The sequence below is a fragment of the Arachis ipaensis genome, chromosome B01, assembly GCF_000816755.2.
Source record: "Arachis ipaensis cultivar K30076 chromosome B01, Araip1.1, whole genome shotgun sequence".
Taxonomy (NCBI): domain Eukaryota; kingdom Viridiplantae; phylum Streptophyta; class Magnoliopsida; order Fabales; family Fabaceae; genus Arachis; species Arachis ipaensis.
In genome coordinates this window covers 15,510,998-15,537,867 of record NC_029785.2, presented here as the reverse complement: position 1 = coordinate 15,537,867, position 26,870 = coordinate 15,510,998, and the positions used below count along the sequence as shown (strand labels likewise).

Genomic DNA, 26,870 nt, shown 5'->3' with positions numbered 1-26,870 from the left:
ATTCATTCCCTAGCGTTCCAGTTTCCATTTTTCTCCGTAACTGAATTTCGTTAACCCTCCTTCTTGCACAAACCCACCTTCATGCATATATCGAATCAACTAACCGTACGCACTCTATGATATCACTATCACACTCATTATGCCATTGAAAAGCTTCATCCGACGGAAACTACTCTCCCTGCTTCAGCCATGGTTGAGAGAAGAGCCCCAACTCGACATCCAGTTAGGGTTCCGTCACTCCCTCGCCGTCGCCGAGAACCTTCGTTTTGACGTCTCTGTTCTCAACCGACTGTTCAACTCCCCTTCTTGCCTCTTTATCAAGGAGCTCACAATCGAACACCTCACTCTCAGATTCTCGCCCTGGCACTCCGTAGCCTTCGACATCGAAGTTCACGGCGTTCGCGTTGTGCTAGCTTTTGAGTGTGTAGCTCCAGTTGAACAGTTTTCTGTTATTTGGCGGTTTCAATTTTTTTTATCTTTCTTGTTTTATTTCTGTTTTTGTGATGCACGTACTTTTGTTAACTGGCGTGACTGTTTGGTTTGTTCTTGAAGGATGCCGGATGAGGAGGTAAGCGCCAGGAGGCTGCGTTCGTCGAAATTTGATTATACGGATTATCTTAGAAAGCGCCTTGAGGTTCTTGATCCTGAGGTAATGGATGAATTCCACTGGAAGTTAGAGTTTAGGATACTATTCAATTTGTTTGAATTGGTGAAACTTCTTAGTTTTCAGTCTAATAACTGATTGTCATTAAAAAAATCGATATAAATTTTGGCGGTTATGTTACCTGTTATTGTATATAAATATTTATAGGTACATGGAATATGAGTTTAATTTGCATGCTCGTGGCAATACTATTGGAATATATAAAACATAATGAAAAATAGTACTGAAACTACCTAATGCGGAGAACTGTATAGTAGTGCGTGTTTCAACTTTCAAGCCATCGTCTTAACCGTTAATTAGTTATATGTTGATGCTATAATGGTCATTTAGGTTTGATATATCATTTATGTTCTTTGGATTATGAGGGAGAAAGATGTCTTAGCTGCAAACTTTTGTTATGAGAAATTAATTTGTTAATTATAATGTCATTATTTTTTTGTTTGGATTTAGGGATGTTCTTTGCATCATGTTTTGGAAAGCATAGTTTTTGCTGACCCTGAAAGGAAAGATCTTACATCATCTTTCTTGAATCTTATTATGAAGTCGTCTCACCTAGAGGCACATGACATCAACATGGAGATTCAGTTTCCTATCTTTAATGACGAGTTTATGTGTTTTGGGGAAGTAAAGAATTTTAGTGCAAGATCTGATCATCTTGATCAGAAATGTCTTTTTAGAGGTTTCCTTACTACAATTTTGATTCCAGTGAGAGAGGGCTCATATATGTTAAATTGCACTGGATTGAGAGTCGGATTTATTGGTAAAAATCAGCCTGACCGTGCTTTGCTTTCATCTGATGTGCACATTTTCATTACATTAAGGGATCTTCAGCTGGTTGATTGCACTCTCTGTTTCCCAGAACTAGGCTTTTCATTTACTCCAAAAGATGTTTCTGTATTTCTAGTTATTCACAAATTGCTATCTGATAAGCATAATGAAGCTAGAAGTGCTAGAGAATTATGGAGAATAGCTGCAAATAAAATTGGCCATATGACTATAATTCCTATGTTATCATTGCAAAGATTAGTTGGTATTATAGGTCAATGGAAACATTATGTTGATGCTTATGAGAATCTCTTGCTGCTAGTTGGATATTCTACTGGCCCAATGTGGAAAATGTCCATTTCTAAAATGTTTCAGAGAAAACAGGTTTTCAGTTCTGCTAGAAACAACTGGAAGGTTATATCTAACATTGAGAAGAAGTTACCTGCTGAAGGCATATCACTAGCGAGGCGAATAGCTCGTCATAGAGCAGCATTGGAAGTTCCCTCTGATTGTCATGAGGAATGTTTGGCCACGAGTAAATTTGTTTGCCCTTTTCTTTCTGTTTTGATGCTTATTTGGAAAGTGATCTCAAAGATAATCTGTTGTTTCTTAAACATATTTGGGAAAAAGATAGTGGAAGATTCAGATATTGACGGATGTTTGCGAAGCTCTGGTAAAGATCTTTATCAAAGGTGTTGTTTTGTGCTAAACTTTGGGAAAATCATAGTAAGATTGTCCCAAATTAATGAAATCCAACCTTCTGCATATGAAAAGTTGCATGCACATACTGGAATAGCATACTCAGATTTCCTTCCATTATGTTTCTGTATTGATCAATTTTTACTAGTAACCATTAAAGATAATTTTGGACAGAGAGTCTTTGTGTCATGTGGGCAAATGAAGGTTGAACCTGCACCTTTGACAGTGTTTCCAGAAGCAAGTCCAATGAATAAGCTTAATACAGATGAAGAAAATGGAGAGGAAGGCACCCAGGGATCAATTCTGTGGTGTGAACCTGCAAAATCATTTGTCCTGTCAGAATCTAATGTAGCCCAGGCTGAAGATACTTGTGATTCTCATGTTCATAGCTTTATGGGAAAATTGTCTGCTAGTTGGAAAGGAATTTGTAGTAGTTTTAGTGAAAGTGAGATTGAGTATTCTGAAAATCCATGCCTTCTCTGTAAGTTTGAGACATCTTCCGCATATCAAGACAATAAGAATCCCTGTTTTGGGTTTTGTGAATTTGGTTTTATGCTTGGAAAGATAAATTTATTTTTGACTCACTTTTCAGTATCATCTGTGTCTCTACTTGTTAGTCAGATACAACATGTTTGCACGGCGGACAGGAAGGAAGCATCCGATGCTCCAAACTTAGTACATAAAGCAGAAAATGCCTGGGTCGACACATATGAGTATTATGCCAAACAAATGATTATTTACTTGCTTCAAAAACTACCACAGAATCATTTCCATTTTGGAGCATTTGTTGATGGTCCATTTGTAAGATTTTCACTCAAAAGAGAGGCTGCTCTTGATGGCCAAGACATTAATGACATTGCCAGCCATGATAACTTTGACATCAATTTTGATTTTCATGATATTGAAGTGGCTGTTGGTTCACCTTCATTATTAGATATGTCACCATTGACAGATCCGTTTGGGCTTGATGATGCCAAAGCAGAGTATATTACATTGGAACCTTGTGTGGTTGATATTCCAAAACCTGATAATGATAAGTACGTATCTTCAGGAAAGATATCAATTGGTTCCTATATTCATCAAAATGGCTTAAATGTTTATTTGGAGGAGTTAGAAGACAAACATCAGATTCAACTTTTAGTGGTAAAACCAATCATTGTACAGATATTATCAGTCAGGTAGATGTTTTATTTTGATTATCCATTTTCCTCAATTTATGATGATGTCCCAGCAAGCATTCTTATATCTTGATGAGTTCTCTCTTTCTTTAATATCCCCCCCCCTTCTTTTATTCTCTTGTTTATCTGCTTTCTGCAATATTATTTGTGGACTATTGTTTATTTGGAACTTAAATAATTCTGATGTTGCAATTTTGCATGTGCACATATCTTGACATTGGCATTGGCTGATTCTTGTCTTCATGTATGTTCTTCTTTTAGGCACATCTCTATTTAATTTCTTTTAATGAAAATGGGAATATCTTGAATTTTGAGGTAGCTTGGCATTTGCCATTTCTGGAATAGTTTGTTTGGTCCATTAGACAAGAATTGGATGTGTTATGTACCTTCCATGTCTAAATGAATGTGCTTGCCGGATCTTGTCTCGCTGAATTAAGAATGCATCGTGCGCCACCCCAAAGGAAGTGTCACTGGCATTTACAGAAATCAGATTGAAGAATTGATGAATCGAAAAGTGGAATTGGAATTGAAATTGAAATTGAAACCTAGTTAGTTAGTTACCTAGGCATCGTACCATCAGGCTGGATGCCATTGATAGAGGAAGGCTTCGTCATCATCATCATTCTTTCTCCTAGTGAAGAACAACTAAGAAGAGAAGGTCTGAAGCAAATTTGGGGATTAGGGATTTTTAAAATTGGTCCAGGGACTAAATTGCCATAGAAAAGTTTCGTCCTCTACATCAGCTAGTTGTTATCTTGTCAACCTGTCAAAAACGAGTCCACATCAGCTTTCTGATGATGCTTGTTGACGGAAATTACTTGAAGGACGACTTTGGGTCCCGCAGGGCAACTTCAGGGCTGAATATGAGTAATTATTAACTTGAAGGACCACTACGAGGCTCGAATGTTACTTCAAGGACTACTTTGAGGCTTACCTCGATCCAATAATCTGTATGGCATTCTTGCTGCATTTTGGGTTTGTCCTTCAACCATGGAGTAGCGCCTCAAACTTCATAGCAGTTTTGAATCTATTATTTGGTATGAAATACATTTTTAAGGGAAAATAGTGGCAGTTTGATTGTTTAAGATATCATGTGTTTATAACATTTTTGAGTTCTCGTCCATGAGGCTGTGTTTGGTTAGTATGATAGTGTCCTCCAGCCATAAGGACATGGAGACACAGACACAGAGATATGGTCACAAATTTTTGAACATATTTGGCGATGATGCACAAGACACAGCAGTCAAATAAAAATGCAAATTTCACCGATGCCATAACCACCATTGGTTTTTAATCTCATCCCAAATCAAGTCAATCACAAGATCAGTCTAGAAATTCAGATTTAACCAAAAAAAAAGAAAAAAAAAACGGAAAATTGAAACAAAGGAGGGAGGTAGCAATGGTTGAGGCAGCGGAGGTAGCAATGGTTGAGGTAGCAATGGACACTAACCAACACAGCCTTAGTTACAGAGACAATGGAGAGTTTTGTTACTTGTCTGAGCCAGCTAGGCACACTGTTAAGGGATGGCAAAAAAACCCGCCAAAACAGGTATCTGCGGGGATTACCCTCAAATTAAATGGGGACCTGTGACAGGATGGAGTGGGAACAGGGAGCATTTTCTTAAACGGGGATGGGGAGCGGGGGAGGGTTACCCGCCTCCCATGAGTAACCATTGCCATCCCACTGTTTTCGTTTTGTTTATCTTTTTTGAATAATATCTTACCTCCTTCCTCTGTTGTCCTCTGTCGTCATTCCCCACTTCTCTTTCCAAATTCTCTTATATGATCTAGTTCTACAACTGAAACTTCTATACATGTCTTTTCTTTTTACACAGGAGTTGTATTACTATTAACATAATTGAGATTATTTTCCCTTAAGTTTTCACTGCATGATACCTTGCTTATATAAGTTGTGTTCTCGTGAGGCAGAATTATTTTATGGTAAACAATATCTGGCTGTGATTGGGATAGTGATTTCATTGTTAATTTACTGCAGGAATTACATTTATTCGTTGTGCACAACAATGTCTGCCTTTTCAGCTTCTTGGGACATAACGGCTGGAGGGTTCACTGTTTTCTCATTTTTAGATGAGGTGTATATGATTTGTAAGGTGATAAATTTTGATTTTCCCTGCTTATGTCAAATGATATTTATTGTTTTCTTATGTATTATGCGGGAATGAATTATTGCACATAAGTGCTAGGTATGATTAATGTAGGCTCTAGTACTGCAATTTGTATATGTTATGGACCATCTCTACCAATCTTATAAGCAATAGTCATATCAATAAATGATTAGTTATTAGGGCACCCTCACGCAAGAACCCTTTGGTCTTGAAATATGGATAGCGTATGAGTCCACCATACCTTATATTGGAACTTGACTATAATTTAGAAGTGTGAGGAAAACCAGAATTTAACTCTTGACCATTTAGTAATAGAAGCTTTGACACCATGTTATGATCTATTTCTCTCAAAAGCTTAGGATGTTTGATTGATGCACATGAATAGGGGATAAGTAGGGGAGGAGAGAGTTTAGGAAGGTGCAGGTGTGGTTGTGTAAGGTGTGGTGGATATGAGTTGGTTGTGATGCTGGCAGTGTATGTGTTATTGATATGTTATTGATATGCAAAGAGAATTGGAAAAGAAACCGAATGTATGTGTTATTGATATGCAAGCACTCCGGCCAGAGAATATGTATTGGGATAGGAACCGCCTGCTGAGCAAGCTACAACAGGGGTAGAATGGCCTTTTCATATCCTAATGCAGTTACAGGTAGGTTAGTAGCTGCTGTCACTAACAATCACTGCTAGAGCCAGTTACCTACTGCCATGAGAGTAAATATACCTAGACTGGTATGCTGGGGCTGTGATAACACTTTCCGAACTCTCTTGCTTTTCCTCTTAATTTAGAATAGCCTAACTATTTCATGCATATGCTAGTCGTTTGATGATCTTTATTCTTTCCATATTCATGCTAGCATGGTGTTCCTTGTATCCTTGGTGTCATAGCTTTAGAGGTGCTTTCGAGAATGGCTTTATGTAGAAGGACAATGCTCTATTCAAACACAGAAGTGGCACTAGAGATAATTTTTAACAACCAGTTATTGTTGCTTTTTTTTCTTGCGTGCACAAAGAAGTATTTAATAAATGCAGTTCTATGGAAATTTGTATATGTTTTACCAAGTTATCATAAAGGGTCTTTTTCCTTATTACAGGCTGTTGCACACTTGTCATCTGTGGTATCTTATATGTTTAGTAGCTCTGAAGATGTTGATTGCTGGCATCCTGAAATCTTGAAGCAAGAAGCAATGTTTCCAGAACCTGATAGCTGCGAGCCAACCATAGAAGGAGCTTTACCGACAAATAATATCTGTTCATTTTTTATTAATGGAACCTGCAGATTTGAGTCTATGGATATCATTCTTCATAATTCTAGAAGTTATAATGGAGATGGTCGTACTCCAGTGGTTAACTTTTTGACTGGAAACAAATTGGCTGTGCAGAAGTTGCCCGACTGTGGAATTTGGATTTCCATTCAGCAGACCTCTGTTGTAGTTTCTGGTGAAGAAGAGAAGATGGACATCTTCACTGATTTAGCAGAAATCATATCTTTTCTTTTCACATACCAGAACTCTATTGGAAACAACAATGATCATATTGTACCTGAAAAATTGCTATTGCAATCTGTTGACTGCTTACATGAAGTATCTCTCTCTGGTTGCACATTTACTTTGTGCTTGGGTCTTGTTCAAAATACCTCATGTTCAAGAAATGAGTTCAAAACAGTTGGTAGCTCAGATGCTAATGGTCATATATCTGACTTGGTGCGAGGAAACAATTTGACAGCCTCTGAAAGGTTAATCACTGAATCCCCTCACTCAATTACAGTGATGGGCTCTCCTACAATTATCGGGACGTCAGCTTCAGCAAGGCACTGTTTTCTAGTAAATGCTTCAGTAACTAATGTTGTCATAGGAAGATGCTCAACGAAAAGGGTTCTGGTTGAAGCACATCAATCGAATAAGTTTATGTGTATGCTTTCTGTTGGTGGAGAGTTTCAGATGGTTTCCTGGGAGATCCAGGTAATAATTTGAGGAGCTAAAGATGGCATAATATTCTCAGGCATGTACCTGTGTCGTTGTTTTGAGCCATCTATTGCACATTGAATATCAAGTATATGTCTTTTAATTATGAAGCTCCTTTATGTTAATGCAAACATCTCAAGATCCAGAACTTACAACATTTTGTACTAAACTTTAAATGTTATTGTTCAGGGTGGACTTATTGTTCTTGAAACATCATCTTTGGCAATGGCGATTGATAATTATACTTCCTATCTGAAACATATCAGAAATCTTACATCTGATGTGATGCAACATAATAAAGCCATCAATCAGGCAGGGCATGGTGAAGAGAGCTGTGATGTTAATGATGAGATTCATCAAGAGATTGTTTGCACATCTCAATGGACTGAGAGTGAATCTCCGAATTCGTTTGACTTATCATTGTCTCACTTTGCTCTTGTTTTTGCACATGAAAATGACTCCGGTAATTAATCTCTTCGTACTTCTGTCCTGCAGCTGGGAATAAAAGTTTAACTTTGCAATTAATTACTGCAGGTGGGATTAGAGAAATCATACTAGAGGTTGACATCCATTTGAAATTTGAATCAGCAACTACTGGGAAGAAACTAAAAGCTGAGCTTTCTCATTTGTCTATCCTTTCCCAAATTACTCACGAGAATTTGGAACATGAAACTACAATTCCTCATTTTTCCTCTGTTAGAATGAAAGATTTTCCATCTCAGCTTGCCTTTTCAGAGTTTCAGAACTCTGTTGAATGTCATGCTGTTAGCGAGGGAAGTAGTTCAAGAGGCCCTGTTCCATTTCACCTGAGTCATCAGAATCAAATTCTGAAAGATTTAAGAGCTTCCATGTCACTAGAGAGGCCAGCTGATGGCTCATTGCATTTATGTCGATGTTGGTTTGGCGTTGGTTCTATTTCAGGTTTTGACATGACACTTTCTATATCCGAAATTCAGGTAAGTTCCTATCCTATCATTATTGGTTTACTATAATTATGCTGTTCCATACGTAGCTCTTCTACGGTCTTGTATTCTTCTTATTTTTGTTAGATTTTAATGTGTAGAAATGCTAAAACTCTATTGCGTTTCATCAAACTTTATTGTTGCAGACAATTTTGTCAATGGCCTCTTCAGTTTCTCTGCTATCACTTCAAGATACAACAAGATCATCAGAAAGAAACCATTGGTCTACTAGCCATAATGCTGACAATAGTTTGGAAGCAATGATTCCAGATGGTACCAAGAGTCAAGCTTTAAGTTAGCTGTTTATAGTCATTTGATTACATTTGTAATTAGCTTTGATATTTTGTAGGGGCTGTTGTTGCTATTCAGGATATCAACCAGCACATGTATTTTACTGTTGAAGGTGAAGAAAATTCTTTCAGTATAGGTGGCGTCATTCATTACTCTCTTGTAGGAGAAAGAGCTCTTTTCAGGGTATGAAATAAGTTCAGCATATCTTCTCTAGTGTTTTCTAAAATTTGTTTATCAATTGCAGCAAATTTTGCATGTTTCTTTGGCATAATAAATCCTTGAAGTTGTCTTCAAACTTAAGCTTATTTACTTAAGCAAATACAAAGTCATTTTAATTTTTGGAATCTAGATGAGCATTATGCTTACGCTGAAAAAAAGATTGAAAATGGGATTGCTGCGCATAATATTAAATAAGTATATAAATATTGTGGCTGTCAGAAGATGTAAGAAGTCAGGAGATAGGATCATAATGCTCTAGTTTCTAGTATAACAAGACATGTTTGAATATGTACTGCAAGTATGGTTAGAAACACAAGGATTGAGAGGGCTCTCTTCCACTCACTGCTCCACATGCCTTATTCATGTCTTTCCATAACTCCATTTTGATGAAATAGCTGTGTCCCCACAGACCGCAAAAATCTTTGAAGTGTTAAGGATAATGGTGTGACCACTGATTTCTACTATCTGATGAATATTTGGCTCTGGAAACCTATAGGATCTTGGAAATAGCTAATTATTGATTGCCTCTTCCACCAATAACTTTTAGTTATTTCTTTTGAATTCTATTTCATAGTAATTTTATCCTACTTTAAATGTGTACAGAAATGATTTATCAGTAATGCTGCTGCTTTTGTGCCTACTGCTTAGTACGATTTTTTGTCATTTTATGTATAACTTGTGAATATGATTTGGAATTTCTGTTTCATAATGACTATTCATGATGCCGCATCAGACTTCTGTCATAAGAGGCTCAGTTTTTTGCTCATGGTTTGCATTTTCAATGCGGTTATTTATTTCATAGATCCACATTGACCAAGATTTTCATGTAATCTGGATTCTCTCTTGATGGAAAAAATTGATTGTTCATTTTCCTTGTGTCATCTGTAGTAGCAATTTAATACTTAGAACTATGCTTCAGGTGAAACACCTAATCCAAAGGAGATGGAAGTCTACAATTATGTGGTTTTCCTTGATATCATTGTTTGCGAAGAACGACATGGGTGTGCCTTTGAGATTGAATTCTAGTCCAGGATCATGTTTTGTTGACATCTCGTGTCCCAATGATGGAAGTTGTGCACTTTGGAGAGTTTTCCCTCCTGAGGGTGGAAGTTATGAAGGAGTTACTGACTGGGGGGAGGCTTGCAATCAACCAATAAAGAGAAGCTGCTGCCTTGTAAACAAAAAGAATAACTGTGCTATTGCTTTTGTTGATGGTGCTCCAGAGTTTGTCATGAAGCCTGGAAATCCAATCAAGTTCAAAATTTTTCATGATCTTTCAGTCGGTTATGATGCTTCAGATACAGTTAGGTACCCTAGAATGGCTCCACAAAGTCGTCCACAGACTGATGAAGAAAGTATTTTGTTGCAAGGAGGAAAACTTCCTCGTATTGATATTAATATTGAGAAAATTACTCTGCATATTGTTCATGAACTTTCAGATACAAAAGATCTTTTCCCACTTATATGCTTGTTTATCAACAATACACAACTTATTGTACAAAACTTAGCCACAAAATCCCGGGTCATAGGCACCTCAACTGCGGGTGTTCAGTATTATGATGCTCTGAGAAATCTATGGTTAGTCTTAAGTCTAAGTGCAAATTAGAATTGAAAACAACCCTTTTGTCACTCTTTTCTCATTTTTCCTCATGCCCTGGTGATCCTACCACTCACATTTTAAAAGAATATTGTTTGTTTTTCTTAAAAAATGATCCTTTTTTTTTTGTGTTTGAATTGTAGGGGAGAACTTCTCCATCCTGTTGGAATCTGTATTTTTTACCGATCTAATATTCAAACTACGCTTCCTGAATATGCATCTCATACAGTTCCTGCACATTTCTTCTGTCGGGCCAAAGAGGTTGTTAAGAATTATATCTGATATGATGGTTCTTTATTTTCATTTGAAAGTCATATCGTTATTTTCTGAAATTTCTCGATCATCTGGCCAGTTGGACATATCCCTAAGTGAGAATTCATTGGATGTTTTGCTCTTCATGATTGGGAAACTAAATCTGTCTGGTCCATATATGCTGCAAAGCTCCATTATTCTGGCTAACTGCTGCAAGGTGACCTCTATTTATTTTTAACTTGAAACAAATCGACTTAGTTTATTTTCTTTCTATCAGTTTGCATTATTAAGCTTAACCACAGTTTTTGGTTTGAGACTATCTTCATCTATTATGTCAAATATGTTAGTTTATCTTCTTTATCATAATTTCTTATTTGTTATGCAAATATGTTAGTTTCTTAAGCACAGCCAAAGTATTTGTTTCGATGGTTGTCAATTTGATTAACCCTTATATATTGCTATTTGGCAGGTGGAGAATCAGTTATAAGTTTCTTTTCATGGATATCTGTTCCTACTATATATAATGAGGATTGGGAGGGGTTGGTGCACAATTTTTTCTCCTAAAATGTCCTTGTATATATATATATACGCATTAAAAATGGAAGGACTTGAACTGAAGATTTCTTAATTATAGTTTGAAGTATATACTATCTTGATTAATCCCATATTTATTATTTCCACACACATAATAGATCAAAAGGTGGATTAAAAGACACTTTCCTATTAATACACTAGTCAGTATAGTCAACATCATATTTTTAGTGGGCAGTGAAACCTTTAATGATAATTATGAATTGGCCAATGTTGTCACAGGAGGCATTCTGATATCAGAAGTGAAGACTCTGATGCTGCAACTTCTGTTTCTATTCAACTTGCTGATTTTGGTTCATTTGCAACTTCTTCAATTCCCCTCTTACTTTCACAAACACAGATAGCTTGGAGAACACGGATTAGATCAGCTGAAGGTCTTTTCACTCAGCTGGGCTCATTACCCTATGTGAATTGAAATTATGATGAGTATCTAATAATGTGCTCTATAACTGTTAGATATAAAAATGAGTAACGATTCTTGTTCCTATTTTATATCCTCCAGTGTATCAACTATTAGAATCATTAAATGATAAATGACTTGCAATATCAGAGTCTAATCATTAACAACTTGCAATGTTAGGTTTAAATCATTCATGATGATGCATCATCTTTGATCATTAATGACATAACAATATATCATATCATATCATGAAGGAGAATGTGTTAAAACCAGTAATTTTTTCCTGTGCAGTTCCACATAGCTAGAAATTGGGTGGTTTGGGATGTTGAACGTCCTGTATATTTGTAGTTGATTTATTGAAGGTATATGTATGATCATAGTAAGCTGTCTTCATTCTCTGATAAATTTTTGAACAGGTTCACGAACTTTCCCTGGGCCAATGATTGTGATTAAGATTTCTAGAAATGCAGAGGTATGCTCAGTCCATTGGTTTTCTGGTTAAAACGTATTTTTTTCAAATTTGAATTTTGGCTAACATGAACTTTTAAAATAATATACAAAATTAATTATAACATCTAAATCTTGTCCTAATTGGTGGGGTCAGCTATGGACCAAACAATATATTATCTATTAGTGACCAAAGTAGGACTTTCCTCCATCTAATCTACTCCCCTAACTAGGTCCATAGTGTTATAATCTAAACCTTATCCATGCTTATACCGTTTATTAGTGATTTCCCCCTATAGTTTTCTTAATTCTCCTACTACCTTTAGTTGTATGATTAACCTCTATTTGTTCCACTTTCTTTAGTGGGTCCTTCTGGCAGCACAATTTATATGTAGTTGTCTTTGTCTGTAGGCTTTGGACACTATGCTAGTATGCTTAGATAAAGATAAATAACAGAGAGGCTCTCAAATCTTGTCTTAACTACACAGCAAGCCTGGATTAACATCAAACTGAGTAAAAACTACAAAGATAACTATATACAAGAATATACAATTTGCCTATATACATGATTTGACATTCTGGTTATCTTAAGAACAAGTACTAACAGATTTTATGATTAACAGCCAAGATTTACTCTTGGTCTCTTACTGATTGACACAATTTATTTCGTTCAGGCGATCACTGTTATTTACATCTATGAACATTAACCGTGTCTGTTCATATTTTGATAGGTTGGTTTGTCAGTTGTGGTTTCCCCTTTGATTAGAATACACAATGAAACTGGATTTCCTCTGGAACTTCAGTTCCAACGAGCTGAACCACAGGGAGATGAGGTTGCATCTGTGGTATTAGAACCAGGGGATTATATTGATGATTCTATGGCAATGTTCGATGCCATAAACTTCTCTGGTGGAGTAAAGAGGGCTTTAATGTCTTTAAGTATTGGTATGCACTTTTATCCACAGTACATTATTTATCTTCTCTCCCATTATGTACTAGCCATGTGAAACCATCATACTTAGAAGTTCTAGTCTTACCTCAGATATTGTTCTATCACTACTTTTATAAATTGCCTTTTGCTATGCAACATATGAATATGATTTTCTTAGTACTCCTTATGTTTATGGATCTTATGTTTGTTGATAATATTTCATTTTCTCTCTCTATTTTTTATACTTTTGTCAGTTATCTCAGTTAGCATGTTGGTTTATAGACATTTAGTTGGACTAGAACTCACTATGAAGTCTTGGATTAAGTTCCTTGACAAATGAAGGCATTGAAGCTAGAAAGATAAGAAAGAAAAAAAAGAGTGATAGTGTATGATAGGTCCTTCGGAGGATCTAGCTCTCTCAACTTGCTGTGTTTACCATTGTAACTGCCTAAGATAGGTTTGTCTTTCTACATCTTTATAGCATGCTCATCAAGCTAATCAAGCCCAGCTCTATATATACTGTATTTTAAGGCCCTTATTGGTAAAATGGCTCTGTTCTAGGATAAAGTTTGCCCAATTTTCCGTCCACTCAATAACAAGGGACAATAGAGATAGGGACAAAGATATAAGTTTTCTCTGTTTTTGTATTTCTAAAATTCTCTCTAAGAATCTCTCCGTGAATATAAAGTTTAATTCATGCAATCATATGTGGAGTTTAGTTAATCAAAATAGATAAAAGTTTGTAACACCAGACTCTCCCCAAAGTTTAAATGATTAGGTTACGACACCTAAATGACTTCATTATTTGTCTAAATGCAAGAACCTGTTGGTCTTTGAGATTAACCAATGCATATAGACCAATTCTTGTGAAAGTTTAAGATATTAGATAAATTAAAATATCATTAATGGTGTTATATGTGTCATATTCCTTGATGCCAGCATTTGGTGGACAATATTCTAAGATATGGTTACAATATTACTATATTGCTAGGTTACATATATTCTAGTACTCCCCTACCTTCACTCCCTATCAACTTCTAGTATGTTTTCATTGTTCATGCTTGATTGCCTCTCTCACTATTCCTTCATTAAGCTCCTTAGCATGGATGTTCCAATTAGCTTCACATTGCTTAGTCACAGTCTATTTCTGATTTATATGGCCATATGGGGCCTCCTGTAGTTATGCAAAGTTCATGCTATAGATGGCTAGTTATGGCATGTGGGGGTGAGTTTGGTCTTATGTTGCTCAAGGATATGCTCAAAATAACTGTGATTGAAGCTTAGGATTTTCTCTTTTTTTCTATCTTCGTATCATGCACACTAGTTATAGGGGGTCTATTTATGCTAATGTTGGAAAGAAGGAAGAATTGCATGAAATAGAAACAACCTGCAAATGAAGAATATGATGAAAAGGTTTGGGTAGCATTTTTAAATTAAAGGCACATTTGAGTGGCAACGAAGAATTAAAGTCTTGTTTTAAGATGAGAAATTGAAATAAGCATGTTAGAAAAGAGAAAGAATGCAAGGAATGTATGAGTTCATTTGATGGGGAATCCTTGACAATATGTCAAGAATCTTAAGTATATGCTTCCAGATTTAACCTCTCTAAGAGAGAATTGTAGAACCTCAGTCTCTCCACATTTTATTGCAATATGATAAATACGTCACCTTAATCCGTACTCTCTCCCTGTTTACATCACCGCCATATTGCCAGCTCCCTCACAACTTTTCCCACCTAAACCAGTAAGTTCCCTGAACAGAGTTAGTTGCTGCGAGCCTGCCTTGGCCTACGGGCTCTCCTCTTTGGGCTTTCTTCCTTCTCCTGTTATAACCACAGTAAGGGGGAAATAGGGTTAAAGGTCATTTTCTTGGCTTTTTTAGATATTATGTTTACAAACCATTTGTATGCCTCAGTCCAATAGCTTAAACTTTTGGAATAAATGGTTCTTGACATGGTATCAGAGCCTTTATGATCAAAGGTAGGGATGGCAAAATTCCCCGAGACGCGGGGATCCCTGGATGGGGAGCAAATCTGAGGGCGGGGATGGGGAGCAGGGAGGCATCCCCCGCCCCCGCCCTGCCCCATTGACATCCCTAATCAAAGGTCTAGAATTTGATTCTTCTTGTCCCATTTTTCCAAACAAAATCTGAATTTTAGCTCAAGGTGGGCCTCTCCTCATGAGTTGATGTGGTTTAATCATTAATTTTCAGGTAACTTCTTATTGTCATTTAGACCCCGAATGACCGAGGAACTCAAAAAATTTGAACGATCTCTTTCTTTGGAATGGTCAACTTATGTTAAAGGTGGAAAAGCTGTTCGTTTATCTGGAATATTTGAAAAGTTAAACTACAGAGTTCGCAAGGCATTATTTTCAAAATCAGACAAGTGTTCCTTCAGCACAGCACATTGCGTCCTTATGTCTGAAGGTGAAAGAGTTGCCAATATGCATTTTCTCATCCAGACAATTTCAAGAGATATTCCTGTTGCAACACCTGAAAAGTCTGCAGCTCTGTTAAAGAAAGAGAGTTTGCCAGTTTCATTGCAAGAACAGAAGGAAATATATCTCCTTCCTACTGTACGAATGACCAACTTATTGCACTCTGAAATAGATGTTATTTTAAGTGAAACAGGTAAAGAAATGCATGCTTTTGGAGGTTTTATTTCATTTAACCTCAATTAACTTTCAATTTTTGTTGTGCTGAAGATCAGTTAAGTACTGTTGGCTATGACAGTATTGGAAAGCAGGCGACAATAGCATATGGTTCAACAGCTGTCTTTTGTGCCAATCCAGATGTTATATACTTCACAGTGACTTTAACTGGTTCCAATTCAAGTTCCAAGCTGCTAAATACTGGGGAATGTGTAAAGAAGTTACTAAAGAAGAACAGAGATGTCCAACATGTAGATCTGAATTTGGACTTCGATGGAGGAAAGTTTTGTGCAACCTTGAGACTATACCGTGGGAGCAGGGGCATGCTGGAGGTTATCATTCTAGCATTTGTTCATTAACATTGAGTAGAAGTAATATTTGATATGGTATACGTTAATAGTGATGTTCTATTTTACATGTTCGCACAGTTAATCTTATTGTGCATCTGTGGAGGTTGTTGTAGGTTGTAGTTTTCACATCCTATTCCATGAAGAATAATACAGACTTAGAAATTTATGTTCTTGCCACCAAAAGGTGGCCTCTATCAAGGTGAGTTCTACATTTTTAGACTACTATTAAGCAAATGCGTACATTCTTGACATAATGGTTTGTTCTCCATATGCAGAATTGAATTAGACAATTTAAAATCTCACATTCCTTCAGAGTTAGGCTTATGCTTGCCTCCAAGAACAACTAGATCCTGGTTCTTAAAGTAAGATGGGTTATTATCCGTCACACTTTCATTTTAATATCTGAATTTTATCTTTTCCTGAAATCCTATCTAGATTTTTTTGTTAGTTTTCTTTATTTTTATAGTGACTTATATTTCTCTGGTTGTACAGACCCAAAAGCGTTCAGCTTAAATTGCTGGAGGACAACACAGCTGAGGCACTGCTAGACTTGGATTCATTATCAGGCCTTACGGAAATAAGCTTTAAGAAAGAAGAAGGATCTGGTGTCAAATCTGTAACAAAACTTGGCATGTCTATAGGTCCTTCAGGAGAATTTTGTGTTCCATCACAAATGGTGACAATTGTTCCACGATATGTTATTTGCAATGAATCAGAAGCATCTATCACTGTTCGTCAATGCTATTTTCAGGTATGCTCTCAGTTCATTCCTGATAAAGAGATCATCTTTTTCTTCAGTAAAATGTTATAACAATTTAGCTGCTGTGAAGGATGAGATGGCGGGTGTAATCTCCGTTGGAAGCAAACAGCGAATGCCACTACAGCTGAAAGAAGGATTTAGCAAGACAAGAGAGTTCAGTGTATTTGAGCATTTTATCAGAAAGCACCGATCCCCTAGTGACAATTCTTTGTTATATATTCAGTTTCAAACCAATGAGCCTGGATTGGGATGGTCAGGTCCAGTGTGTATAGCCTCACTAGGACATTTTTTCCTGAAATTCAGAAAACAAACAAAGGAAGTTGGAATATCAGATAGCAAAATGACAGAATTTGCAGCTGTTCATGTTGTTGAAGAAAGTTCTACTCTTATTTTGAGTTTCTATAAGCCCCCCAATATAAGTCTGCCTTACCGAATTGAGAATTCTCTGCATAATCTATCAATAACTTACTACCAAAAGGTTGAGGAATAATTCTATATTTCTATTAATTTTTCACTTTTAGTTGATTTTTCACTGATTTTCTACTTGCTTCCCTCATATCACTGGATAAATTTCCAGGGTTTATTAGAGCCAGAGGTTCTTGGACCAGGATCAAATGCAGATTATGCCTGGGATGATCTGACTCTTCCACATAGGCTGGTTGTTCGCATCAATGGTGCTCATTTGATCTTCTTTACCCCTTCCTACAATTTTTTTTTTCAATATCCATAATGCCTGAGCAGTGCTATTGCTGTGAATCTTAGCAAAAGATTAGCAATTTAATAAAAATGGTTGCTGACGGGGTTAAGTGAATTGAATAAACTAATCACTATAAGCATTACTAGTCATTCAATAGTTTAATGTTCCTAAGTTGAATTGTTCTCAGACACTCAGACTTAACTAATTCATGATTCTTCTTTGGTGTTTTTCTATTTACCTAATATTGAACTTATTACTCTAGTTTTGAATTTCTTGTGATACTTTAATAGAACTAACAAGAAGACTAAATAACATAAACATACTTGAATGGAATAGTTTTATTAAATTCGTCTTTGTTTACAAAAACCAAGGAGGGACAAAAAGAAAGTAAATAACTGAAAATATATTGCTGGAATCGGTAAAAACCCATAACACTGAGTAAAAATGGTATTGGGGGAAACCCGGTCCCGCTCCTTTCCTAAATGAGAAAAAAAAAGTAAATGATCATCGTATAAGGGCACCCTAGACCTCCCCCCTCCCCTTGGGTGACAAGACAACACCTTTCTGGGGCCATTACTTGATTCTGGGTATGTACCTTCTCTCATCCGTCAGCACTTCCTCCTCTTATAAACCTTGGTATATCCTAATAGAATACACTTAGCTAGCCTAAATGAGAATGTATACTAGTATCATAGGGCAAACCATAGAGGATAGAATCTCCTCATGACAGTAGTGCCAACTGTGACCGTAACTGCCTAATGTCAAATGGCCAGTATACTTGTAGCTTGCTCAGCAAGCCAAGATCTTCCTCTAAATATTCTGTGGTGTAATAGTTTGCTATCATAATCAGAATATCATTTCCTAACAGAAAACTGTTTTCTCTCTCTCTGAATTCATCAGATCCCTTCATTACCCCATCATGTAGGATTTTATCACGATTTAGATGCTAAACAGTACATTTATAAAGCTTCTGCGACCCCATTTTTATACTTGAGTCACTTTTGTGGTTTCAATGGCACTCTATGGATGATGGGTTTCTTATTTTAATACATGCTTATGTGGTCTTACAAATAAGAAGAAAGAAATATAAACACAATATGATTTCAATGTTAAGTATTTAGGGTTGAATTGGATCCTCTAAAGTGAGGAAGTTAGTAAAGTGGTAAAGTGAAGGGTTAATCACCATTGATTTTGTAATTTTTATGAAATGTGTGTCCCACTATCTTAATTTAAGGGTGATTAACTCCTCACTTTACCACTTTACCAACTTCCTCACTTTAAAGGATCTTGATTCATTTAGTATTAGATGTTGGACCCTCATTTTAGTGTGTAGGTGAATCTGAAGTTCAAAATAGGTTAGTAGTACTGCAGTGACCATTGTATATTAAATCTAATAGCATACTTGAATGTTGATTTTTCCTGTAGGTAGCCTACAATTACAGGAGATTAAATTGGACAAGGTGCGAGCATGGAAACCATTTTACAAACTTGGTAAACAAAGAACATTGTCTACACATTTGGTTTTAGACAAAAGGCCAGGCGATCATGCTATGGAGATGGAAAAAGTGGGGTATGAAATTTATGCAGAAGGGCCAACCAGAGTTTTGCGAATTTGTGAGATCTCTAATAGTTTCAGGGGAGATAATGTTCTCAATTTATGTGCAAAAGTTCAAGTTAGAGTTTCTCAGTTTGCAGTTCACCTGCTTGAACATGTGAAACAGGTATTCTTGCTTTTGTGGAGTGGTTGTATTCATCAATGTTTGATACCCGTACATTTTGCTGAGGCTTCATCTTTATAATTTAAGGATGCTTAAATGAGTCTCTTGTGAAATCTAATAAAAACTACTTCAGTTTCATAACTGATACATAGATTGTTACCTGTTGATCATTTTTGTGTTTCACACATTTGGAATGGCTTCAAAGTCTGTCCATTTGAAATAGAAATTGAATAGGGAATTTGACATGTATCTATAATTAAGGGTTTGACATGGATAATTTGTCAGCAACTCAATTTCAAACACTGTCAATATTACTAGGTGGAAACTTGCATGCAGTTGTCTTTATGTGAAGTTGATCATTGATAACCTTTAGATGATAATTTAGTCAAATCTGTCAAATCATCTAACGGTTCTTAGCTATCAACTTTACATGAAGACAATTGCATGTGAGTTTTCACCATATTACTATATTAATGGTTTTGAAGCTTTATTATCCTTAATTATGTTGCTCTAGGGAGAGGCATAAGTTATAGAAGCAGTTCATGACTAGGCATGGTAAACGTGGCATTCCTCTGTTTTATTTTTTTATTTTTCTCTAAAGGAAAGTTTTAAGCTCCAATTTTCTATGTGAACTTTTAGATAGAGGTATAAGCATAGTTTTTATATGTAGCACAGAGTTCCATGCAAGTGCCCAAGTGTGGACAATGCTTAGACTCACCTTACCTTTATTAAAATTAACTTTCATCTAGAAATAAAGGGGGCAATAGGGATTGAACTGTAGGTCACTAGTACCATATAATAAATTGCGTAGAACTTGCTTATGTCTAACAACGTGCTAGTCGCTATTGATATATTTAAGTTTCTCTTGCTAGGAGGGTGATGAGAATGAGCTGCAAGATTTTACACCATTTTCAGTAGTGAAGCTTGGGAATCTGCACATGTTTATGGTTTCTAATAATGATCAGGTGTATAATCAGTTCAGTGTACAGGTATTATGATTCATTATATTTTACTCGACTGCATGTCTGATTTATACTCTTTATTGCACAAAATTCACGTCTTCTTTTTCTTCCCTGTTCTTCACACACCAAGTCTCGGGAAATTTTTTAAGAACTATGTTGATCATATCCTGTAATTGATTGGCCCAGGACGTGAATTTTGAGCTTAAGTGGAATGGAGCTCCTTTCGCATCAATGCTCCGCAGACATCAGTTAGATTACAGTGGCTCAAGTGATAGTGTGCTGAAGATTGTTTTTATTCTACTTAACTCTAGTTCCAATCTTAAGCAATTTAGGTATTCATCAATTTTTCTTCAGGTAAAAGTTGGAATGGCCCTATCTCCTTTGGTTCATATTTATCTGGGTTAACCTAGTAGAATCCCTCATCTAGGGGGAATGCTTAACTCTTGTTTTTGTTGGAATAGAAGAGAAAGCTATTCAATAACGGAGAATGAATTTAGCTTCTAAAGTTCATATGTTTATTGATCATACTCATCAATTTGACATTTTGGATTGTGTAGCCAATTGATTTGAATCTTGATGAAGAGACATTAATGAAAATTGCATCATTTTGGAGAACTTCTCTTAGTGACTCAGAGAGTCAAAGGTTTTACTTTGATCATTTTGAAATCCATCCAATAAAGGTTTCCTTCTTCAGTAACATCTTTCGTTCAGTTTGAATACTTTCCCTTAATTACTACTCAATGTCTATCCTATATTTTGTGTTGTAGATCATTGCAAACTTTATTCCCGGGGAATTGAATTCGAGTTATAGCTCTACACAGGAGGCTTTGCGGTCCTTAATTCATAGTGTTGTTAAGGTTTGTTTAACATGCTCCTGCAATAATTGTTTTTTTTTCGTTAGAAACCGTGATGTGTACTCAATTGATTAGTAATGTTAACCATTTACTTTTCTCCTTTCAGGTGCCTCCCATAAAAAATATGGTTGTAGAACTAAATGGAGTCCTTATTACCCATGCTTTGATAACAGTGCGTGAATTATTTTTTAAATGCGCACAACATTACTCATGGTATGTCTTTGGTATAATTCTATAACAATTGTGTGATTTATGGCTAAAAATTAAGGGCTTTTCCAGGTACGCAATGAGGGCTATATATCTCGCTAAAGGAAGCCCCTTACTTCCGCCTGATTTTGTTTCTATTTTTGATGACCTAGCTTCATCATCTCTTGATGTCTTCTTTGATCCGTCCCGCGGTTTCGCAAATCTTCCCGCATTCACTTCAGGTATCAGTGTCATCAATCATTCAATCATATTTTTGTGATTTATATTTTATAAAATGATTTAATTAAAAATCTAAATGAAGAAATATATTTTTATCTTTTTCTACTTCATTATACTCTTAACTTCTCATAATTTCCAATTTATTTTGAAAATACATTAAGGATAAATTGGAAATAAAATTGTGATAAAATGGAAGTTAAAATGTCTTATCCCCTTTATATTGGAGTTGACATTGTGGATTTATATATTCTTTACCTTTATCTTAATGCAATTGTTTAATATATTTCTTTTCTTAAGTATTTTTAAATCATTTGAGGTGAGCTTTGGAGCATCGATTAAGTTGTCTCCATGTGACCTTAAGGTCACAGGTTCAAGCTGTGGAATCAGCCATGGATGCATTTATCAAGTTAGGCAGTCCTGCTTAACCCAATCACACAGGATGCTTGTGCAGCGAGCTGCCCTTTTTTGTTTAAATCATTTGATAAAACTCAAACTGTTTCTAACAAAAAACTAAACAGGCAGTTGTAAGCCTCTGTTATGATTAGAGTGAAACTACAATTGGCCCTGACAATTCCTATATCATAGACAAAATTAACTTCAGACAAAAAAATTTGACAAATTAGTCCCTAAAAAAATAAATGGACAAACTAGGCTCTTATCTTTTAAAATGTAAGACAGTTTAATCTTTCAATCACATTATTTTTTATAAAAAAATGACTAATTTGACACTTTTTTCAGAACTATTCATGCACTTTAAATGATAATGTTTCAGACAACCAAGTTTTATGGGATGAGATAGACTTCTGGCATCTTTTTTATGTAAAGTTCACGGTCTTTCTAGAGGAGTTTCCTTTTCTGAAATGTTAATAGACTTTCCTCGATAGCTTTCTCTTTTCTTATGTTTGTTTTCTGCTCTTGTAAGGAGACTTATTATTCTCCTACCTAATGGCATTCTTCTTTTAGGGCCACAGACATATTAATGAATGAGTGCAAAAGGTCGTCCTAGATTTCAGTGAGTTTAAATTGAATCCTGAAAGTTAACTCATGGGGGAAGGGTTGCTCAACCTTTGAAACCAGCTCATGGAGGGAGGATTTCCCAAATATTTATAGAGGATATCATAGCTATATCCATTAGGAATGTGGAACTCCTAACAAGTTTGTAACTTCTAATAGAGTTAAAGAGAAATGTCACACCATGGAGTTTTTTTAATTGACCCACATTCTAATAAAAATACTCAAAATTAATTAAAAAATATAACAGAAAAATAGACTTCAGTAAAGTAAAAGGAAAGCCAAAAGAAGCTTGTAGCATAACTAAATGTGCTGAATATGTTCTTTGGTTTTATATGACATTAAGGCAAGTTACTTTTTGTTGTTTCTTGTTTCTTCTGCTTATTTGTATATTTTTACCCTGTTTTATGTGGATCAGGTACTTTCAAATTAATAAGTAAATGTATCAAAGGTGAAGGATTTTCAGGGACAAAACGATACTTTGGTGATCTAGGGAAAACTGTAAGTCTGTAAAAATTTCCCCCTTTCGTTGACTAGCATGTGATTGTGCTGTATCAGTATATTAATCAAATTATGCCGGCTCGCAGTTAAGATCAGCAGGTTCAAATATAGCCTTTGCAGCTGTAGCTGAGATATCAGACTCTGTTCTGAAAGGTGCAGAAGCAAATGGTTTCAATGGATTGGTACAGAATTATTACCTTATGTTCCTTCATTTTGCTACTTGAATTTTAGCAGGGACTTGTTTTCCTCTGTATCATTATGCTTTATATATATAAATTCAATTTTCCAGGTGAGTGGCTTTCACCAAGGAATTCTAAAATTGGCTATGGAGCCATCAGTTCTTGGAACAGCATTGATGGAAGGTGGACCAGATAGAACTATATTACTTGATAGAAGTCCAGGAGTCGATGAGGTATTGCAAAATATATTGCTGCATCAATTGTAGACAAGTAAATTGAATCACGTTGATACTCTGTCATTCCCTTTGGTTCATCACTATACCCTAGTAAAAAATCTTGGTTGTAAATTGGTTGTTGGTATTTTGATTGTCTGGAAAAATACAATGGTGGTGGACACTTGCAAGCTCTTTTTCACTGTGTCAAATAGATCCTCTCCTTGCTTATTGACTATAATGTTACTGCCTTCTTTTATTGTTGTGCTTTTATCCATAACAAAAGAAATATTCATCCTTTCAGTTCTCTCGTCGTGTTTTTTGAGAATATTGATTCTTTTGATAGTGACTAACTAGATATGTGGCCTGCTGCAGTTATACATTGAAGGATATATCCAAGCCATGCTGGATACGGTTTATAGACAAGAATACCTGAGAGTTAGAGTTATTGACAATCAGGTAATCGTTGAGTGAAATATAAACTTTGGAGAACCAAGAAGGACTAAAAATTGTCTTGCAAGCTTGGCTTTGTTTGAAAGAATTGCTTGAGTGTGTTGATTTTACTTTAATAATGTAAGAATACACATAGCGAAATAATTGAACAAGATATCTGAAAGTATACTCTTCTCTCTATGGTTGTGATGTTGTCCTGTACATATTTAGGTTATCCTGAAAAACCTCCCACCGAATCATACTCTTATATGTGAGATCATGGATCGTGTTAAGGAGTTTCTGGTGAGTAAAGCATTGCTAAAAGGAGATCCCTCAAGTATGGGTCTCCCTTTACGCCGCCTTCGAGGAGAAAGTGTAAGTTCTATTCTTGTGAGCATACTTATATTTAATTAATTAGAATGCATAGTGGCATGTGAACTTGACTTGAAGCCTGGTCGATACTCTCAACACATCTGTTGAGTCATAGCTTGTTATATGACATAAGTTTATTCAAAAGGTTATCCGATAGTATAGGTCATGCCTAAATATTATCAAGTAAGCCTTGATTATTATACTCTCCAGCTTTAAATAGACAACATTGATTAATTTTTTCCACTGAATGGAAATAGTTACAAGAATGAGAGAGCAGAGTTAATAAGTGTAATATTTAAGCCAAAGGAATGGTCTAGTGGAGAAGTGTTTGGGTAGTGTGCAAGAGGTTTGCCGGCAATGTACTGAAACAAAAGTGAGAGGAGGGGGAATCAAAATGTTTCTAATCAATTCCTTAATATGCATGTTTATAACTATACACATACTTGGACATTTTTTTATAACTATAATGCTTGGAGGTCCTCCAAATGTCACATGATATTACTGTTTTATGCATAATTCATATTGGGTGCTTTTTTTACTCCTAAGAGTGAAAAATACTTCTTGATGAATAATTCATATTTAAGTGTGAATAATTCTTTATACGTCTGGATATGCAATCACTAGTTGCATAATCCTCAAGTACCCTTCCAAGTCGTACCTGAAGTTACTGATTACGGTATATCTGTGGCAGGAATGGAGAATTGGACCGACAGTTCTGACATTGTGCGAACATCTTTTTGTTAGCTTTGCTATACGTATGCTACGGAAGCAAGCAAACAAATTTGTAATCAAGATAAAGTGGGGAAAGCAATCGGAGGTCGACAGTCATAAGGATGCTCCTGCTGAGTCTAATAAAATGGGGCAGAAATTGGGTTTCATTCGAAAATGGGGCATTGCCAAATTTGTCTTGTCTGCCCTGTTGGCATATGTTGATGGACGTCTATGTCGTAGTATTCCCAATCCTGTTGCCCGTAGAGTAGTTAGTGGCTTTTTGTTGAGTTATATTGACAAAGATGATGATGAATAAAATCTGTAGTTGTTGTTCCTTCCATTTAAAAGAAACAGGTAGTGGCGCCGTGGCGAGTGAAATGCTGTTTGTGCCTCGGCATTTGGGATCAGCATCTTATGTTTCCGTATGAAGCTCATATTATATGATTTGTATATATTTTTGCATTCAGATCCAACCAAGCGGTATGTTTTACGTGCATGTAGATGGCTTTTGATCCCCGTGTGGTCTGTGGTGTGTATTATACATCTGGACTTTGTGAGAAAACCAGAACGGTGACGCAGTGCACTCCAAGGCTTGTGAGAAAACCACCGTGGCTCTGTAGGTATTGCACAGAGGGATTTACAGCACTTTGTTCCTATTCTTCTGGTCTTCAAAGTCTTGTTCATGATAGCATTTTAAAGAGTCGTTGAAAGCCTTTTCTTTTTGCCGTCTCTTTAATTTGTTCTTCGATATGGCTATAAAAGACGCTTGCCATTTGAGTTGAAAATGATTTTCCTGTTTTGTTTTGTGTAGAGCAAAGGAGAGAAGCTCTTCAATAGCATTGGAGTCAAAATACACCGTTTACATGAGTTGACATTTTTCAGATTAGCATTTTAGTGGGAACGTGACTTTGGTTCACTTTGGTTCATTTTTTACGCTCGGCAATCTGCTTTTGAGGTGGCCAGAGTATTTTAGAGTCGAATTTGAGGTTATACAATCATTACATGATCCATTCCAATTTTAGTTCTACCTAATTTGTTTGGCTTAAGGAAAAATATTCTTTAATATGTTTGGACATTTGAGAAAATGTTAGATGAAGTACATGAAAATTTTAAATTATATTTGTGCTTTTTAATCATCAAAATTCATTGAGATATATGCAGAGCTATCATAAGAAACGTTGAAACTAAAAGTGATCAACTTTTTCAAGAACCAAAGAGAACATATAATGAATTAAATTTTAGTTCCCCTATTTCTAATTTAACGAGTAATATTCAAAATGTTTTTGAGTAATCTATTAATTAAATAATCTACTGAACAACATTATATTTAAAATTAGATTATTTTAAAATTCACTTCAAATATGATTATTAATGATCTCAGTTACAAAAAACTTGGTGGAGATCTTAAAGTAGTGAAATATTTAAAGTGTACTTTTGGACAAAATTTTTATATAAGATTAAATATATAAGATCAAATATTTAAAATGTTGGGGTTTGAATCCTGTCTTGTGTATACAACAATCCATTGATCAGTGATAAACTCTTAAATAGAGTTTAGTACTGCAGTGGATTAGTCCTTGATCTGCTGGACTAGGGGATACTGTGGGAAACAAAAAAAAAAACATGTTATAAGAGTGAATTTAGGATTATATCTTATTTTTATTTAGCCTTTGTCTAAGGTGAATTTAGGATTACTTCTTGTAGTTCTCGATAGGATTAGGACATGAGGATGCGACAAATCTCATTTTGGGTTGTATCTCCATGTTTGCATCTTCATAAGAGTGGGGTACTTGAAAAGGGAATCTGACGCTCAAATCAAAATAGGTTTTGAGGTAAAATACTAGTAATATAAATGTGTGCATGTGTGAGAAGTGAGAACTGTGCTTGGGAGAACTATTAGCTCCCTCATTTATATTGTTTGTATCTTAGAGTAGGTGATGGATTTAATTAA

General features: G+C 35.7%; 1 protein-coding gene across 1 annotated transcript; it reads left to right on the top strand.

The window, feature by feature from the left end:
• On the top strand, positions 7-25,943 carry LOC107647117. Its single transcript, XM_021108228.1, has 37 exons — positions 7-420; positions 553-649; positions 1,115-3,306; positions 5,303-5,417; positions 6,524-7,390; positions 7,583-7,856; positions 7,928-8,349; positions 8,502-8,628; positions 8,705-8,829; positions 9,785-10,443; positions 10,606-10,723; positions 10,815-10,931; positions 11,184-11,198; positions 11,520-11,679; positions 12,122-12,177; positions 12,884-13,097; positions 15,295-15,714; positions 15,789-16,066; positions 16,198-16,283; positions 16,360-16,446; positions 16,577-16,835; positions 16,915-17,322; positions 17,422-17,518; positions 18,967-19,262; positions 20,132-20,248; positions 20,408-20,575; positions 20,779-20,901; positions 20,989-21,078; positions 21,182-21,288; positions 21,355-21,503; positions 22,931-23,013; positions 23,100-23,195; positions 23,303-23,425; positions 23,780-23,863; positions 24,068-24,211; positions 24,900-25,539; positions 25,731-25,943. Exons 1-36 carry the CDS (start codon positions 140-142, stop codon positions 25,233-25,235), a joined length of 9,390 nt encoding a protein of 3,129 aa, XP_020963887.1. The 5' UTR covers positions 7-139; the 3' UTR covers positions 25,236-25,539; positions 25,731-25,943.